The 17,882-nt window shown below is 45.3% G+C and overlaps 1 protein-coding gene across 1 annotated transcript; it reads right to left on the minus strand.

The window, feature by feature from the left end:
• Positions 1–472: 472 nt before the first annotated feature.
• emilin2a (elastin microfibril interfacer 2a) lies at positions 473–17,634 on the minus strand. Its single transcript, XM_056421862.1, has 9 exons — positions 17,400–17,634; positions 16,678–16,803; positions 14,330–14,520; positions 10,597–12,567; positions 4,361–4,708; positions 3,003–3,056; positions 2,181–2,240; positions 1,778–1,912; positions 473–1,211 (listed from the first exon to the last, which is right to left on the minus strand). Exons 1-9 carry the CDS (start codon positions 17,543–17,545, stop codon positions 877–879), a joined length of 3,366 nt encoding a protein of 1,121 aa, XP_056277837.1. The 5' UTR covers positions 17,546–17,634; the 3' UTR covers positions 473–876.
• Positions 17,635–17,882: the final 248 nt, after the last annotated feature.

Consider the following 17,882-nt stretch of genomic DNA (forward strand, 5'->3'; position numbering starts at 1 on the left):
ACTCTTATCTCCAGTCTGAGTTAGGAAGGTAATCGCCGGCTAGAGAAGTATCGATACATGAATACAGTTAAAATTCCTCAGGAAATCCCACTTTTTTAAATTTGTTTTATTGAATAACGCGACCGAATAACAGCCCACTGAATTACTGTGAATAGAAATCAGCGTTTGTCTCCTCGTCGAAGGTTAAGAGGCCGAACCGAAGGCTCGATATTCTCCTGCTGGTACAGTTTGCTGCTCGGATATTTTAAGTCTCAGGAGTGAGGTGAGGGGAAATGTATTAAATAGTTTTTTCCTCCACACCCGCTTTACGTAATGAGACAAACGTTCGTGTCGTACTTCAAACCTTCTTTCTCAGTGCAATTTCTGAAGCCAGCCAAGTCTAACATTAATTAAAGTATGTTGTGTTGCAAAACCTCCATGTGTATGAATTATTCATTCTCTGCTTCTACAGTGTGACTTACACAGTAAGAAGTGAGCTCATGCTTTGATTTATTATGGTTTATGGCCGAATCATTGATATTGCATTCTGCCACACTGACTGAGATTGGTTTTGTTAAAAATAATAACATTTTATGCATTTTTATGTAAATTTCTCAACACTTATTTACACGACATTCACAACGGGTACAAAGAGGCATCTTGATAATCAAATATATTAGAAACAAATCCTGCTTCTTGTATTCAGGTATATTTGGCAAATGGCTTACACATTGCAATGTAAAGACTTAACTGAATTAATAAGAGGATCTTCATACTGCGTGGCAAAGAAGCGGCATCACAGCAAAACAGTGAAAACTATGGTTACTCCAACATCTCTCCCCCCCCCAGTCCAACTATCTGGGAACAAAGCAGTCCGTGCTGTCAGCTGAGCTCCAGCTATCTCTTGTCGTGCGGTGCGTACAGGAAGACGGCGCTGTAGGTGGACAGGATCTCCCTGGCGCCGGTGGTGGCCAGCTGGCCTCCGGTCCTCACCAGGCCCACGCTGTCTCCTTTCCTCAGGGGCAGGATCAGACTGAAGGACACCGAGCCTCCGCAGCCGCAGTCGCCGCCGGCCGAGCCCCCGTGCTGACCGGCCAAGGGCCCCGCCGAGCTCTGCAGCCTCTGGACGCTGCGGTTGGCCACGGACAGGACGGCCTCCACGCGGTCGCCCTGCTTGGCGGTCAGCAGTCCCGAAATCAGGTACCGGCCGTCCAGAGGCACAGTGAGGATCCCTGAGGAGGAGAGAGGGAACGAGTGGGGAGGATCAACACGTTTACTCATGTGACGCTGCTCCTCCTGTGGGCCCCGTTTCCATCGCCTATGAGCTGCAATAGGTTTGAGGATGTATTTAAATGAATGTCATAGCGAGGTGCCCATGTGAACAGTCTTTGTGGAATAATTCCCTCTGTTCCATTACACCAAATCCTAATGTGCCTTTGGATGGAAAAGACAACATCCAGTCATTCTGTTCAAATTATATTTAAAAGCAGATGCGTTTCATGAGTTTGCGGTACCACAAACTAAATATGGATTGTTCCCCGCCTCCCCGAAACCACCTCTGCATCTTCTTATGCTCCTGTATATCTGTTTTATTATATGCACAAACTAAAGAACTTAAGCAATAGATAATAATTTAATTTAAAGGGCAAGGCTCGGACAATAAGCCAGAGAAACTACAAATGTTGAAGACTGGAAGAAGAGAGCTGGTGTTACTATTCAACTTGAACGTTTGACTTTGCATTATAGTCGTGCAAACAAAGGTTCGTGGACTGCAACACATATTAAATCTGTTGTGTACCTGTGTGGGGATTGTAGTGTCCTCCGTCATTGACGAGAACTCTGTTGAAGCGGATGAAGCCAAAGTCTCCAGAGAGCGGCTGCTGTGTGAGGCCAGCAGAGAAGGAGAAGGGAGCTGCGTCGATGTCGGCAGGAACTGCAACAATAACATGTTATAGACGTATATTTATTTTTATTTATTTATATGTATTATATCATTTTTATATATATATTATATATAATATTTATAATATTTATATATATATAAGTTGATCAGTGTCTCATTTCAAAGAAACTACAGTTCTCACTATCGACAGTAACTGGGAAAAAAATATTTTTAAAATCCTTATATTTGAGCTAATGATTTACTTTATGGTTTTCTTTTGTTTCTTCTTTCTTAATGCAGATACTATTGAGATTTTTACCTGGTGATTCAACTGCAGCGCGAAGCATCGGGTTCCAGGGCATCTTCGCTGCTCCGGGAACTACGAGGTGCAGATGAACAAAGGGTTAACTGTGTCTTCATGCCTCCAGTCTCGTCTGTGAGCTCAAGGGGTTGATGCTTTGATGTTTCATTAGATATGAGTTTCCAATATGTTCAAAACCCAAATGCAGTATCAAGTGTGGGCTTTTCTGTGTTTGTATGTCTCTATAAAGAAATAAATGCATCTTTGTTTCAGTGACTAACCATTATCTACTTCTGAAATTGTCACCAAATGTAACACCATGCTGCCCGGGGTAAAACTTTCTGGTAAGTGCCTTCAGATGAACGAAAATCCTTCTACAGTCCGCCCACATCTCCTTAACCCTTGTGTTGCCTTCGGGTCATTTTGACCCGATTCAATATTTAACCCTCCTGTCGCCTTCGGGTCAATTTGACCCGATTCAATGTTTAATGTCCGTGTTCTTTCGGGAGTCAACAAACAAACATAAAGTACCTCACACTTAAACTTGGAAAACAATATTAATTCTAATTTTCTGGAGATTTTAATAGCTGGGGTCATATTGACCTCAAGGGTAAAATATGTTAGTAAATATAAAGGTAACAGGAGGGTGAAACATTGAATCGGGTCATATTGACCCGAAGGCAACACAAGGGTTAAACTAAACACATCCAGCTCCCACTCCATTGCTCTCTCGGGCTACACATTATTCACAGCTTTTCCCGTTTAGTTTTTGTTGTCTTTGGACACCGATGTAGTTGACCGGTGCATGCGTCGTAACGAGATGATGAAACGCTACGGCACCTTGGTGGCTGGCTGATTGAGGCTGGAAAGACGCCGGCTGCACAGACGGATAGCCTGCAAGAGAAACGGATGACAAACGCGTCACGTGTTATCGTCATGAAGAGGCGAGCGGGTGAATATTCTTGCCCGAGGCAGTCGTTTGGTTTTCCGTCTGCACATTGTGGGATAGGCTCCCAGAGGAAGTATAAATTAACCCAAAGCAGGTTGTAATCGGCACCATTTTGGTTCTACAAGTGACTTTACGAATGAGTACGATGTGTTTGCTGTCACACAACGATGGGATCTATAAGTAGATTCAGACGCTCACAGTTTCCTCTGAGCCTTGATGGATATAAACCGAGAGATATTTGGGTTGTTTATGTTCCAAATGAGACCAACGATCATAAAGCAGACGTACAACCAGCTAATCACTCGGATTCACAGCCCTGTAATGAGGATTTGAAAAGATACCCTTCATTGGTGCAGTCATTAAAAACATGTACTACTCTATATTAAAGCCTGAAGAATTGCATGAATTTTGAATGCACAGTTTGATTATCAGTCTCAATCTCGACTAATGTGGATTCATAAGACGTATTTTAAAACTGCTGTTTACAGCCAAAACATGCCACGGGGAGGACACACCCAAACACTTTCACATTATTTGTTGTCTTTCTGTCGTGTTGATTGTTGTTTGTTTGTCATGTCCAAATATTGCACCTTCCGCCAAATAAAATTCCTCGTTTGTGTAAACATTCCTGGCAATAAAACTGTTTCTGATTCTGATTCTGATTCTGATAAAACAAATGTGATAATGTCCCTCGTCGTCCTATTAATTACACCCAGGACTGGCTCGGTGGCGATCTGTTGTCTCTTCCGTCCTATTTGAGTTGGCCCCAGTTTAAAGCCTTTTAAGAACAGCATTCCGACGTGTGGATGGCGAAAGAAAGAAAAACAGAGTCCGTGGATAATTAAACCTACGTTCTGGGTTCCATGTGTGAAATGAAAATGGCTAAAAAGAACAAAACAAGCCGAGCTCGATTCCAAAGTGTGTCGATGCTGATATGAACGGCAATTGACAGCACCGCTGAGAAAAGGAACATGCATTGAATATGTCACACGTAATAATAATCACTGACTAGTTTACGCTTTATTTGTTTTCACAATCCGCACGCGTTCCGTATTATTTTTGCCGAGCCAGTCACCTGTGAAGCACTTGGAACTGCACTAAACTGTATTAAAGCTGCTATACAAATAAAGTTGGATTGACTTTGAGGCACCTGTATGAATCTTTTTCTGTTTGTGCCATAAAGCCCTGGTGTTCACACTGGTTCACAACACACCTGTGATGCCCATCATCCCCCATCAGCTCCTCTCACCTGCCACTCCAGCAAATCCTTTGACGGGCACGCTGGACGAGTCCTCGGACCCTCTCCGCACCGTGACCCTGCGGCTGTACCCTGGAGGTCCCGCCTCGCCCGTCTCCACCACCGGCCTTAAGGGGACCGACAGGGGAGGGCCGTGGCCCGGTTGCCAGGGGCTGGACGGCTGGCTTGGCGAGCTGATCTTAATCGTGTGCACGTTGGGCTGCAGAGGTTGGCTGGGATTGTGCGGCTGCCTGGGGCTGGATGGCAGCGGCGGGAGGACGAGAGGGATGTGGAATTGTTGGACTCTGGTTCTGGTGGAGTCTGGCGAAGAAGCGGGCCTCTCTGGTCTTAAGGTCATTCCTTCGAAAGAAAAAGGCAGACAGTGGGAAGATTGTAAATAAATGAAATTACAGCTCACTCTGACCATGTCATAGGCGTTGCCATCTGGTCACGACAACTGAAGGTTATGGAGGATTTCTTCAGCACGAGCCTTTTTGTTTATAAATCCCACTTCCTCTCTAAGATTCAGACCGCATCCCTCCCTTCTCTCGTGAATTCTTTTTTCAACGGCTTGAATTCTGATGACAGGCCAAATTCGACCCGGCTCTCCTTGGACCTCTGAGCTCTATTTATTTTGTTCAACCGGTTTCATTATTACCGTTTGTAAAAGCAAAGCAGGCAGTCGGTGTGAGTTTTAGGCAACGAGAACCATCTGAACCGAAATAGTTGACTGCTCGCCAGACCCCGAGGGCACAGACATCACTGGGGCCTCTGAGGTGGGCCCATTGACGCTGTGAGAGTGTCCCGAGGACAAATAACAACAAATAATCGCAGTACCTGCTTTGTGTAAACTCTGCCTCACAGCCAGGTGTCGGGCACATTGTGACGAGCTGTATTCAAGATTCAGTGAAGAGGTTTCTACGTTCAAGGATAAAAGAATGTTCCTAAACATTTTTTTTACTGCCATTTCCGCTGCACCTTATAGTAACTTGAAAAGTTAAACCAGCCTTTTCCAAGAGATATACTTGTGATAAATCACAACTTCATTGTATGCATGTTATTGAAAACATATACACGTTTAACATTTCTTAAATGAGAGAAAATACATGTATTTAGGTGGAATTTATGTTTTTATTTGATTTTTAAAAAAAATAGACAAACTAAATGCACGCTAGCTTTTGCCGTTGTATTAAACATTATAGGTACGCTAATAATCTGATTCTACAGACCAGCTGTCGTAAGAATAGGTCAAATGATGCTGAAAAGCGAGACCGAACAGCTGGTTCAAGATTTATGAGCTGGGAAATACTTTAACCACTTTGTTTGTCCTTCAAGGATAATGTCTCATGTATTTCACTGATAAATACTTCATGTATTTACAGTGTTCTATTACAAGAGAACTGCACTGGGTACTCGGGTAGAAATTAATCTCAAGATCCATTTAAAAGCCTTCAATGCCTCATTGGCGGATGGACTTCTGCTCTAACTCCATCTGCTGATGACGATCACAAAATGCAGTTGAAAGCTCTGGAGAAAAGCTTGAAGAGACGGTTCACCCTAAGATCTAAATAACATATTTGTTATATTTACCTGTAGTGCTATCTATCAATCTATTTTGTTTTGGTGTGAGTTGCTTAGTGTTGGAGATATCGGGCGTAGAGATGTCTGCCTTCTCTCCAATATAATGGGACGATAAGACGCTCGACTTGTGATGCTCAAAGCGTGAAAAAAAAATACATTTGAAAATCTCGACAGCAATGTCTCTTTCTATAAATCGTGACTTGATGATTCAAGATAATCCACAGATCTTGTTGTGAGCAGTTGCATGTAGAGAACTCGGCTCTGAGCACCTGAGCCGAGTGCCACCTCGGTCCATTATATAAGAGAAGAGGCTGACATCTCTACGGCAGATAACTCTGAAACTAGGATTCTCACACCAAAACAGTCTAGACTGATAAATCATGCATGAACTTTCCCGCTCAACCCCACAGGATAACACTCAATAACTTTTGAGCTTGAACGATGAATCAACTGAAGTCAACCGTACAATCAATCAAAATACCTGAGAGCAACGCTAAATAAAAGACTGCCTGCAACTCCAGATTATGAAATCCACTCACACTTATCAAATAAAAACATCAGCAAGCATCAACACTCCTCCTTAGTGCAAGTGAAACCACAAGCTACTCAGAAACAACATCATCAAAAACAAATTAAACCCAGCAATCTTGTTGTCCTGAGATAACCAGAAATCACTTCCTCATTTCCTCCTGCAGGACGTTGGTTGTCTGAGTGCATGTTTCCCATGAGCCTGTGTCTCACTAAGGGGGCAACCACAGAGTCGTGCAAAAAAAACAACAACAACTCACAAACAGACTGACGCACACACACACACACACACACACACACACACACACACACACCAGTGCTATGTGCAACCATGAAGAGCATCAGCCAAAGCAGATGTTCTTGCTCACGAGCATATTGAGACAACTGGGGGAGGGATGCTGCACAGACTCGGGTGACGGTGCGTGAGTGTTCAAAAGTGTCTGAAAGCGTCGAGCAGTATTGCAGCAGAGGAGCTGATCATGCGATGGAAACTAGCGTCATGGGGCTCAGAGCAGGGAGGGGTGGTTACGCATTACGATTACGCATCACTCACACTCTGATCATACATTCTTCTCTTCTTGCTATTCCACTATTTCATCCTCCACCCCAGTTTTCTCCAGTGGTATTAATGATGGGAGGTTCAATTGTGCAATGCATGGCAGCCCTCAGGGACTCTTCCTGTGTATCTGGGTCCATTCTCCTGTGAAGACTTCCAGATGGGCTCATTGGTCAGAGGTGGAAACACCTCACGTCTCGGCTTCAAAGATCTCTCAAAATTCTCCTTCACACTAAATATATAGAGTGTCTGTGTTTGTGGTGTCGGGTTCAATTTTTCCATTCTTTCCCAGCAGACACCCTTTGACTTCAAAAAGCCTTTGATATCTTGTTTTTCTTGTATTCCTTCATCACGGTGGACAGTTCATCTTATTGCTCGTCTCTCCTACATGAAGTCAGAATGATCAATTGCAAAGCATTGAGCCATGAAATCAAAGCCTTCAATGTATCCCTGCTTTAATAAGTTTGTTTTTCTTCTTTTCTGAAGGCCTCGCCCGTCGATAGAAACACTCTCAGGCCAGCTTGGATGGAGAGGAGGAAAAGAGGTTCTCTGGCATTCTAGGAAGGACACCAAAAAAAACTGGACGGAAGGAGAGAGCGATGAGTCGTTCAGACATAAGAGAGGGAGAAAGTAACGGGGAAGAGATTTGAGCGAGGCTGGGATCCCATCCAGAAAAAGGAGGAAAAGAACGTCTTAAATCTAATGAAAAAAAGAAAGAAAGTTGATTCGTCACCGTCTAACTCTAAATGAAGAACAGCAAGCTCAAGCTCTTCCCAGATTTCTAAATGTCCTAATAACCTATGTTAAGACACAACAGCTTCCCCTTATGTCAGAGTCACTTTGGTACACCTGTGTTATTCAGTCACTGCTGCTCAACCACGACTCCCTGAAAACCGCCAGAAACACACACACACACACACACTTTAACAGCAGCTGTGGGCAAAGCGGTGCCAACATTTTGCAACCGAAGTCACACAATTCCATTCAGCAGTCGGATTGAGTAACGGCAAAGCTATTCCAGTTAATCTTTCACTTCTGTTATTACAACATGTCATCTGTTCGCAGCCTCCTTGGGGTCTTCGTATGACTGAGGCAACATTTCAGCGGGCTCTCCACCACCACCACACCCACAGAGCTGGGATTTTTCACGGACATGTTTCATCTCCATTCAGACTATTTATCTCCTTTCCATACTGGAGGAAAACATGAAATCCTCATGCTACCTCAGCCGCACAGCCCAACTCCCTCTCTCGTGGGATACAGACTACGAGCACAATGAGGGAGACATTTAGGGGGAAACATTTATTCACTTTATTGCCAATAGTAAGAAGAGGAGAATGAAACATCTCGCAAGTCTGTTCAGTAATAATGCAGCTACAACCAGCGACAAGCTAGCTTAGCTTAGCACAAAGTATTGTACACAGCAAACGGCTCGGCTGGCTGTGTCCTGGTCACCAAATCTCTGAACTAGCACTCAGAAGCTCACTAATTAAATATGGTTTGTTTAATCTGGACAACATTGTGTGACAGACTGGTTGCCTGTAAACATAGTAGGCTATTAGTGAGCTTTAGAGGTGCTGCTAGGTCGCTAGGAGGATTTAGTTTATTTTAGACGGAACAAATCTAGCTTTTTTCCACCTTTTATACTAAGCAACCTTTGAAAAGTGAAGCCAATGCAGGACACATAACTTTGACCATTTTCTTTTCAGTTTATCAAAGTTAATTGTCACATTTTGATCACCTGAAAAATGTCTTCGTCAATGTTCAGTTTTACAAGGTGCCGCAGCCAAAAACCAAGATGAAGACGAACAATATGCCGAACCCGAGGCTCCAAAACCTGAGTCAACAAAGCAATGGTTTAACGTGAAGGTGACAACATAATAATAGTCTCTCGTATTTCACAAAATATCAAACTTCAAATGTGCTCTCTCATATTAAAAATAAAGCAAGAAACGGATACAGGGATTAGGAATAAACAACTAATTAAGAGGCCCCGACAATTTGTTACAGTACACCCGGCTCGTCTGGGCTGAGGCACATCAATGACATCAAATATCACAGTTTGGAATTAACTGCTGAATTAACTTATTTGTCAAAAAAGTGAAATAGAAGAGAAAATGCCTTCATTCTCTACCGCTATCCAGCCGCCCTCCTTTTCTCCTCAGGTCCCCATCATACCATTGTTTTGGATGGTTGGAGAGAGGGAGGCACCGGCGATGGGGCCCCAGTCATGACATCACAGCTGAGGGTAGTGGAAGCATCTGGTCCTGGGTGTGGAGCCATGCTTCTCCCCTCTCCATCAAGACTGGCTCCAGCAGTGAGTCAGGGCCCTTAATGAGGACCAGACTCTGCACATCAGGCTGAGGTCACCCTACGGGAATCTCTGGAGGTTGGTACGTGTACATGTGTCAGGAGAATGAGAGGGAGGGGGTTGTATTGTGTATGAGCATGTGTGTGTTTGTTTAATTGTGTCCTGATAGAAATTGAGACTGATGTCTGCAGTTCTGTGGTTTGACCACAAAAAAAAGCAATGTCATGGTGCAAGAAAAAAGGACTTTGCAGCTCGACGTGCACACGCCGGTCAGCTCGAGTGTTCTGACATTTACAAGAAGGAGCACTGAGGCACAAAACAGTGCGAGTAAATCATCAGAGTAGTTCGGAGGGGCTGACCTCAGCATCAACAAATGTGATTCCTTATATAAAAAACGTGGGAATTCGTAGGGCAACACGGCTCTAAGAGGCAGGAAGTTTCCAATGTGGGCCTCTGCCTGTCGGTGCTGGGGCATATTGAATGACATATCCAAGGCGAGCACGGGAGGCCCAGTGAACCCGTGTCCTCCTTCTCCGGGAATTACCCTGCGGCCATTCATGGGATCTGATCCTTCCCACCAAGCCTCCATGTAAGCCAAGCAAGCAAAATGCATTATATGGAGGATTATATTCAGGAAAAGTTTGTGTTTACACAGATATTAATCACACTTGATAAACTCATATGGTGGAAATTAGGGAGGAAGCTACAAAGGAGTGTGTGTATTTAGTATTCAGTGCCTGCCTGGGCTAATGGGAGAATCCATAGACTTGTGAGGGGGGAAACTGTGTCATAGTGTAGAACAACTTACTGTCACACTGCCATTTCAGCTTTTTTGCCGGCAGAAGTAACAAGAGGGGGTGGAGCTACGTCGATCAGAATGGTGAATAAGTCGATAAGCAAGCAAATAAGCTTATTTGCCAAAATGTTGAACTTTTTCTTTAAATTCACAAATGAAGCCAAGTCTGCAGCATGGAGCATGCAGCTAGTCAGTCTCATTTTACATCCTCACAACGCACTCTTCTTATTGCAGCGTGCATGCAGGGCACTCTTTGTCATTGTGGTGAACTGAAGCACAACCCTTGCTGCCACATTCCCACTGCTGCATGTCATAACCCCCTGCCCCACTTGGAGGCTCCGAGTCTAAAGCCTCTTAATATTGTCTCCAAAGAAATATGACCACACGATGCCTAATAAAAATGTCCTTCATGCAAACACTACCACAGATGGCCAATGTATGATGTCATCAAACCGTCACGAAATCACACAACTCACCTGGCTCTTTGGCGGCGACGTCTTGTAGGACGTGTTTGGCCATCGCAGACAGCTGCGCCTGGAACCTCTGCAGGGAATGCTGCAGGGCGACGATGTCCGCGTCATGATTTCCACAGGTGACGTTCATCCTGGACACATAGTCCCTCAGACCACTAACATGTCTCTCCAGTCCCTCATTAAGCTCTTTGATGTTGGCGGAAACCCCATCTAAGCTTCGACACACCTTTTCAAGGTTGGACACGCGCCCATCCACAGCAGTAATGCCATCAGAAACACTCTGCGTGTTCTGTTTACATTGACTCAGCTCCGATGACACCTGCCTACTGAACGTATCAAGCCTGGTGATCAGCTCTTCCACGTGGCGTCTGGTGTCCTCTGCCTGGCTACTGGGTACTGGGATCACCGATGCCCAGTTGTCCCGTGCCGGATTCGCAAAGCCGCTCTGCTCCGCGCGGCAGCATGTCAAGTTCATTCTGTGCATATCCTGGTTGTATTCGCTTAAGGAGTCACTTAACCCGCCGACAGAACCAGCCAGACCAAGCACATTATCTTGGAGATGGATCAATCCCTTCTGGAAGACATCCATCGTCTCCGCACGTCTCTCAATTACGACTGACTGTCGTCCAACCAGATCTTCCAGTTGCCTGAGCTTGTCCGCGTTGGCATTGACATCTGTGTGGAGAATGTCCAAATCATTCCTATACCGACTCAGGTCCTTCAAAATGGTTTCTAGCCCTTGAGGTGTGGGCGAGGAACTCAATGTACCGACACTAATTCCTGAGCCTGAACATCCTGCAGAGCATAACTCTCCAACAGCGTTGACCTTATCATCCAAACTTTGGAGGAGGAACTTATTGTTGTTGACTTCTGTCTGCAGGGCATCCATGGATCCGCTAAACATCCCAGGGAAGGAGCTGTTGCTCAATTCCACCAGCATGTCCGTAAACTGGTCCTCCATGTTGCTCAGACGCTCCTCCAGAAGCTGCCGGAATGCTGCCACTTCGAGCGAGATCGTTCGGGTCAGCTTCTCTTCGATATAGAAACAGTGAGTCTCAGCATTTCGCTCCGTGACGTTAATGCGTCCCTCCAGGTCTTCGATTATGAAGCTGAAATCATTATCCTCCTGAGGTTCAGACAGGTGCGCCAGCTCGTTGTCAATGCGTACATTCAGGACGCGGTGAGCCTCTGCAATGCGGTCGACCTCCCGCCACAGGTCTTTGTTGTTACTACGGTCCTCGACCGCTTTGGATGGATCCGTCTGCCTTTGAGTTCGTATGGGTCCATCTGCTGCAGCCATGTCCAGACGTAGTCCCCGGATCTCCTTTCTCAGATCAGTCTCCTTGGTATCCACCAGCTTGGTCAGGCTGACCAAACCTTGATCGCGGCTGTCTTCACAGGTCTTGATCTTGTCGTTGCATGAGCTTTGTAGCTCGGCCATCTGTTCCTCCACATTTTGGTCGAGCTCCTTTTTCAGCTTCTCAAATTTCCCATCAACGTAGGTCTGTATAACATCGAACTCCGCTATGGCTGGAGTCTGAGATTGAGAGGCATCCATCAGGACGCGGATCTGCCCCTCATGACTTGTCATGGTTCCTCTTAGGTCTTCCAGAGCGTCATCCTTTCTTTTCAGTTCATTGTTGATATCATCCAACCGGTTCACTATTTTCTCTAGAGTATTGTCTTCAGCAATCCCACCTCTGGTAGCTTGATGACCATCCAGCACTGCAGGGCTGTCCTCTATGCCTGCCGCCGTAGCACTGTCTGGTGGACGCATATTGTTGAGAAGTGTCATCAATATCTTCTTGGTGTCTTCCTGCAGATCTGTGCGGAGGTTGGCAGTTAACCCTGTCACCGCGGACTGGAGATCCTGGACTGTCTGAGACAAGCGCTGGACTTCCCCTTCGAGAAGATGCACCTTATCTGTTTCGCCATGCCTCATCTCATGTTGCCCTGTCTCTCTCCGCTCTGGCCCTATGATCAGAAAACAAGTTATCAGAATCAGAATCAGAATCAGAATCAGAATCAGAATCAGAAACAGGTTTATTGCCAAAGAATGAATGTTTTCACAAAACAACGAATTTTTTTTTTTGTGGAAGGCATTTGGACACACAAACAACAATCAATCGCAGGGAGGGGAGGGGGAGGGAGGAAGAGGAGGAGGAGGAAGAGGAAGGAGAGAAAGAAGGAGGAGAGGGGTGGAAGAGGAGGTAGTCCTGGGGGTGACAGGTCGTCAGTCAGTCAGTCCCGATGAGCCCCGCCGCGAAGAGAAAGCGTGGAAAAAGTGGTGGGGGTGGGTGGGACTGATGGACCAGCAGCGACTCGAGGAGGTCCTCCCAGGGGAGGTCCAGGGGGGAGGGGTCAATGACACTGGGTCTGGGGTCCAGTGACCTGGAAGTGGACAGGAGACCTGGACTGGATAAGGAGCTGCCACCCGATCATCGCGGAGCAAGGATGCGCTGTCTTTGGCGCTTGTCTTTGGGTGCGGCTGCGTGGTGCCCATGGAGGATGATGGACTCATGGTAGAACTGTACCATCATCTTCCCTGGCAGGTGGATCATCTTCCAGGCCTGGAGGAACATCCTCTCTGCCCCTCTTTTGGAGATGCTCAGCTTCTTCAGATGGAGCTGGTCCTCTGAGATGGATGGAGCCAGAGGGGTAGGATGGAAGCCAGGGGAGGAGAGACTGCCACATGAGGACAGGCACAGGCACGCATCTGGCGGGGTGTGGTGGGGCTGCCACCCTCCTCTGGTCCACTTGAGCATCTCCACTGCCTCTGCAGGTCAGGTCCAGGTTGTCTGGTCACCAGGCTCTCACACCTGGGTCTCAGATCTGTCCTGTGGGAGTCCAACGTCAGGTCCGTGAATGAGAGGTCGGAGCTGGGCTTCACTGGTGACGGTGACTGCTTGGGGAGTGCAGCTGGAGGAGTACAGTGAGAGGAGACACACACAGCAGAGGGAACAGCCTTGGGGGGGTCAGGAAGCCGAGAATGAGCTGCCCCTCACGTCCGGGAGCCCCACTCGGTCAGCAGGTGTCGCACGTGACCTGCAGGTCGGGCCTGCAGCAGCTGGAGGACAGCTGCATGAGCTTGGATGCAGCAGGAAGTCCACAAACAGGATCCTGCAGCAGGGAGGGACCATGAACAGGATCCTGAGAGTCAAGTGGAGTCCAGATGCTGCTGCCTCTGCATGTTGGCTGCATGTGCTGCAGACCCTGCAGACCTGTTGGCTCCTGGAGACAGGGACTGGGAGGTCCAGGAGGTCCGTGGTGGGGTCGTCAGATGACCAAGCAAGTGACTTTCAGACCACCTGTGGACAGCATGACGCGACGACATTGAGCCCTGGGCCTGATGTTTTAATTTTGGGGTTTGGTGGGGGTGGATGGTGGGGATGACGGGATGCCCTTGAAGCAGGTGAAACCAGGGAGGTGTTGAAGAGGTGTTGAAGATGTCGGTGAACAGGGTGGACAGGGGCGGCAGGGGGCTCAGGGGTGCTTCAGGGGGGAGTCTTTCTGCTGGATGCGGGCCTTTTCTTGGAGGGGTTGGGATGATTAGGATGACGGGGGAGATGGAGGGGATGAGGAGAGCCCCTGATTGTTATTAACATTCTCTCCTGTTTTAAGGGAAATGCACTGAGGTATCTAAAAGTAGTTGTTTTATGGTACTTTGTTACATTTATAAATAAATACTGTAGATATTTCGCAGACAATTTTGAAACAAAGATAAATTGTGTCTTACTCTGTGTGTGTCTGGTTGTATATCCAGGATTTGGTTGGCGGTAAGGTTGTGTTCCCTGAACAGTGTGTCGATCTAGGGCTGGTTTTATATCTTTACAGTCCAGACCGTGGTAACCAGGACAGCATCTCCACTCCAACTCCGTGACCGTCTTGAAGGAAAGCTTGTACGTAGGTCGAAACCGATTTTGGTGTCTGTAAAACCGAGCAGAAAAAACAATTTTTCAAAATCTCGAATGACATCAAATCCAGACCATTTATTCCAATAATGTGTATTTTTGGGGGGATCTGTTGACTCCTACAATCACCAAAACATCTGCCTTTGTTAAGACTTTTTGAGCTGCTCTACTTTACCCCATCACATCAATATTTCAACTTTCTAGCCAAAGAAACAATAGATGACATCACTTCCCTGTCGGCAGGATTCACATCATGCAGAACATCTGGAAAGTTGATGACTGATTCAATCATCTTTGCACATTTCCTAACTGACACCCTCACCTATAACACTGTTCAAGCTCGACGAAAAGAAGAAAGGAAACTAGAATCCTTGACATCAGAGCCTTTGTCCACCATGTGTGCTTAAAGTCCCAAAGAAACAGAGTTTAAAGCGCATTTAGCTTCAGTGAAATGGAATATTTTTGTCATGATATTATTGGTTCAATATTGTTACTAGTTTATGTAAGCCAACTTCATATTTGGTTTTACTGGAAGAAAAGACGATTGTATTTTGATTAAAGATACAAAGACATTTATGTTTTGTCATATTTTTACATACGAGTGCACATTATGACTCAGGATGTGATCTAAAAGGGGAACAAGTGGATTTTCCACTCTATTTCGACTTTAAATCTCATCTGCAGGTGAGATAAAGTCAATACAATATGTGATCACTGAGAAATGGAAAAATCCAGAGGTGTCTCTTCTCACTGCCAGCTCTTCTTGCTTGAAGCAGAAACTTGGAAACCTTTTCCCGTGACCTAAGGATGATGTTGCCAGGAATCTTTTCCACGACGCAGTGGCTCTTGTGGCTGTGTTTAAATCACAAAGCTCAATGACAAATAGCATGTGTGGTTTCACAACTAATAATGATTCACAAAGCTAAATATATTACATTTCAACACATGTTCCAGGAAAGAAATCAATAGCAACTGATCAGTTACTTGTGTGGATACTCTTACTTACAGGAACTGATTTCTTTGTTTATCTAAGTTAATACAAAGTTTTAAATTCTGACTTTCTGATAATAACTTTCATGAACTGATCACAACTGTGTTCCTGCAGCTCCTGAACACAACATGGACGAGGTTCCTTTTGATGTGGTTTCCAAATGGGTTCATACCAAGGTCTATTATGTTTGTGTTATGTTGATAAATGCTAAAACAGGACATTTAGTTATGTAATAGAGTATTGTGGGCCATCTGCTAATGTAAAAAAACAAAAGCTGCAAAGCATTTGTAAGAAATACAACACATTTTTTGAGACTATTGTGCAGATTTTATTTGTTGTAAACATGTCAGAGCCAGAGTTTTAATAGCCTCGATATCCCTGTGACCCTACACCACACGCATGTTAGCTAATGGATACATTTTAGACATTGTTTCCAGTTCATTATCATCATTTGTTTTAGCACAGGACGATATGAGGCAAGCGTCATCATACTAATCAAATTAAATTACAATGCGTCACTCAACACTAAGAAACCACATCCTATAAACAACAAGAGCTGGATCTTGTTTTTTTACACGTTAAAGGAACAGTCCACCCCAAAATCAATAATACATCATTTTGTTCTTGCCTGTCAGGACTTTTATCAATCTAGATAGTTTCGATGTGAGTTCCATAGCTTGAGAGACATCAGCCTCATGTCTGTCATCTCTCTGATATAATGGGACTGCACAAAGCGCCAACAAATACATTTGAAAAACTCAAAAGTCTCCAGAGATCCTGTTACTCAAGATAATCCACAGACCTTGTTGAGAACAGTTTCATGTTAAAATAAAATAGAAGTAGTGCAGGAGTGTTCAAAGGTGAAGCGTGTCCACAGGTGATCGCTGGTCACTATTGGCTGTGATCACGAGCTTGTGACTTGCCAGGTTATTTCAGGTAACCAGTTGAACTGATAGAGAGAGATAGTTCTCATGCTTATTCACTTTACTCCCCATTTCCTGTCCAAGCTTTTGCCTTTTCAGTGTTTCTTTTTAACTCGCCATAAAATGCTGTACTTATGCTTCTGCCAACAGCGTTTCTTCCGCCACTGTGAATATTTCTGCCCCCACCAGGTCTCTCTCCGAGAAACATTTAGAATATCTCATACATCTGAACATGCACCCTCGTCCCCCGGATGCTCACGTCACTTTTTGCTGGCAGTTGGCCTGGTAGGCTGGGCAGGGGGCCACCACGGGCTCCTGGAAGCTCTCCACACTCCCCTGCACCGCGCAGCTCACGTTCTTGCGCACCACATAGGCGCACCAGTTCCTGAGGAGAGAGGAAGGAATAAACAAGATGCATTGACCAACAACTATCAGAGAGACTTTTTTTGTTTGTTGGAGGAGTGCCGTGCAAATATAATGATATATGGCGTGTTGAGTGATTTTTATGTCAAAATAAAACATCCAAATTCGGCCGTTAAGCTTCACTGAGCTCTCCCCGTCCCATAACGTCTCTTTATTTTATCTGTAGGCCTATAAGAGTTGCAAATGAACTAATGACCTCCTTTAAACGAGAGATGGAAGTAATCCACTGACATTCCAGCGTTTATCTCAATGTTATCGCCTTTTAGCAACACTAGGCAAAGTCGAGCCACATTTGGCCACAGGCAGATAACGACACCGTGGATGTTAATAACAGCTGACCATAAGAGGATAACTCCTCACGGGTCTGAGGTCATTCCGATTAACGAAGAAGTTTGGACTTCATCGCCTTTTTTTTGGCAACTGCACAACGAAAGGCACGCAGCGTCCACCTCCAGGAAAAGTTTGATTAAAGAAACGCGCGCGCCCTGAATTTGTCGTTATATGCCTTTCTCAAATAAACAAAGAACAGTTTAACTGGCATAACGGCCCGTAACGTACCTGTTTCTCTGTCTTTGGACCACTCCAGTGTATGCAGACCCTTGGAACAAGTCATAAGAGGAGGGAGCTCCGTAAGTGAACTGAAAGTTCAAAAACAGCGTGAAAACCGTCCACCGCCAGTCCATCGCTCCTCTCCTGCAATTCATACTAAACAAACAGCGTTAAATAAATACTCCTAACACTGAAAAAGTGAGGCTACTCTGTTGTTATCGTGCACGATGTTCCCAGAAACCACATTGCCCCAGTGACTGATGAAACTCCAAGTTTGGGGAAGTCCACATTCACTGCAACTCCCTTGGAATGACGTTTTGGGCCAACACCCTGCTTCCAAAAACTCCCCCCAACTTTAAAAAAAAGAAAAAAAAGAAAAGTTTCATTCTTCAAAAGCATTACTTTGTGTTAATGTTTTCCCTTGAATTAAGTTATGCTTTTAGGTCAGTAATTAATGTGGAAGAGGTGCCACCTGAGAGGATTTGGGAATTG

Source organism: Pseudoliparis swirei, chromosome 8 (assembly GCF_029220125.1).
Source record: "Pseudoliparis swirei isolate HS2019 ecotype Mariana Trench chromosome 8, NWPU_hadal_v1, whole genome shotgun sequence".
NCBI lineage: Eukaryota > Metazoa > Chordata > Actinopteri > Perciformes > Liparidae > Pseudoliparis > Pseudoliparis swirei.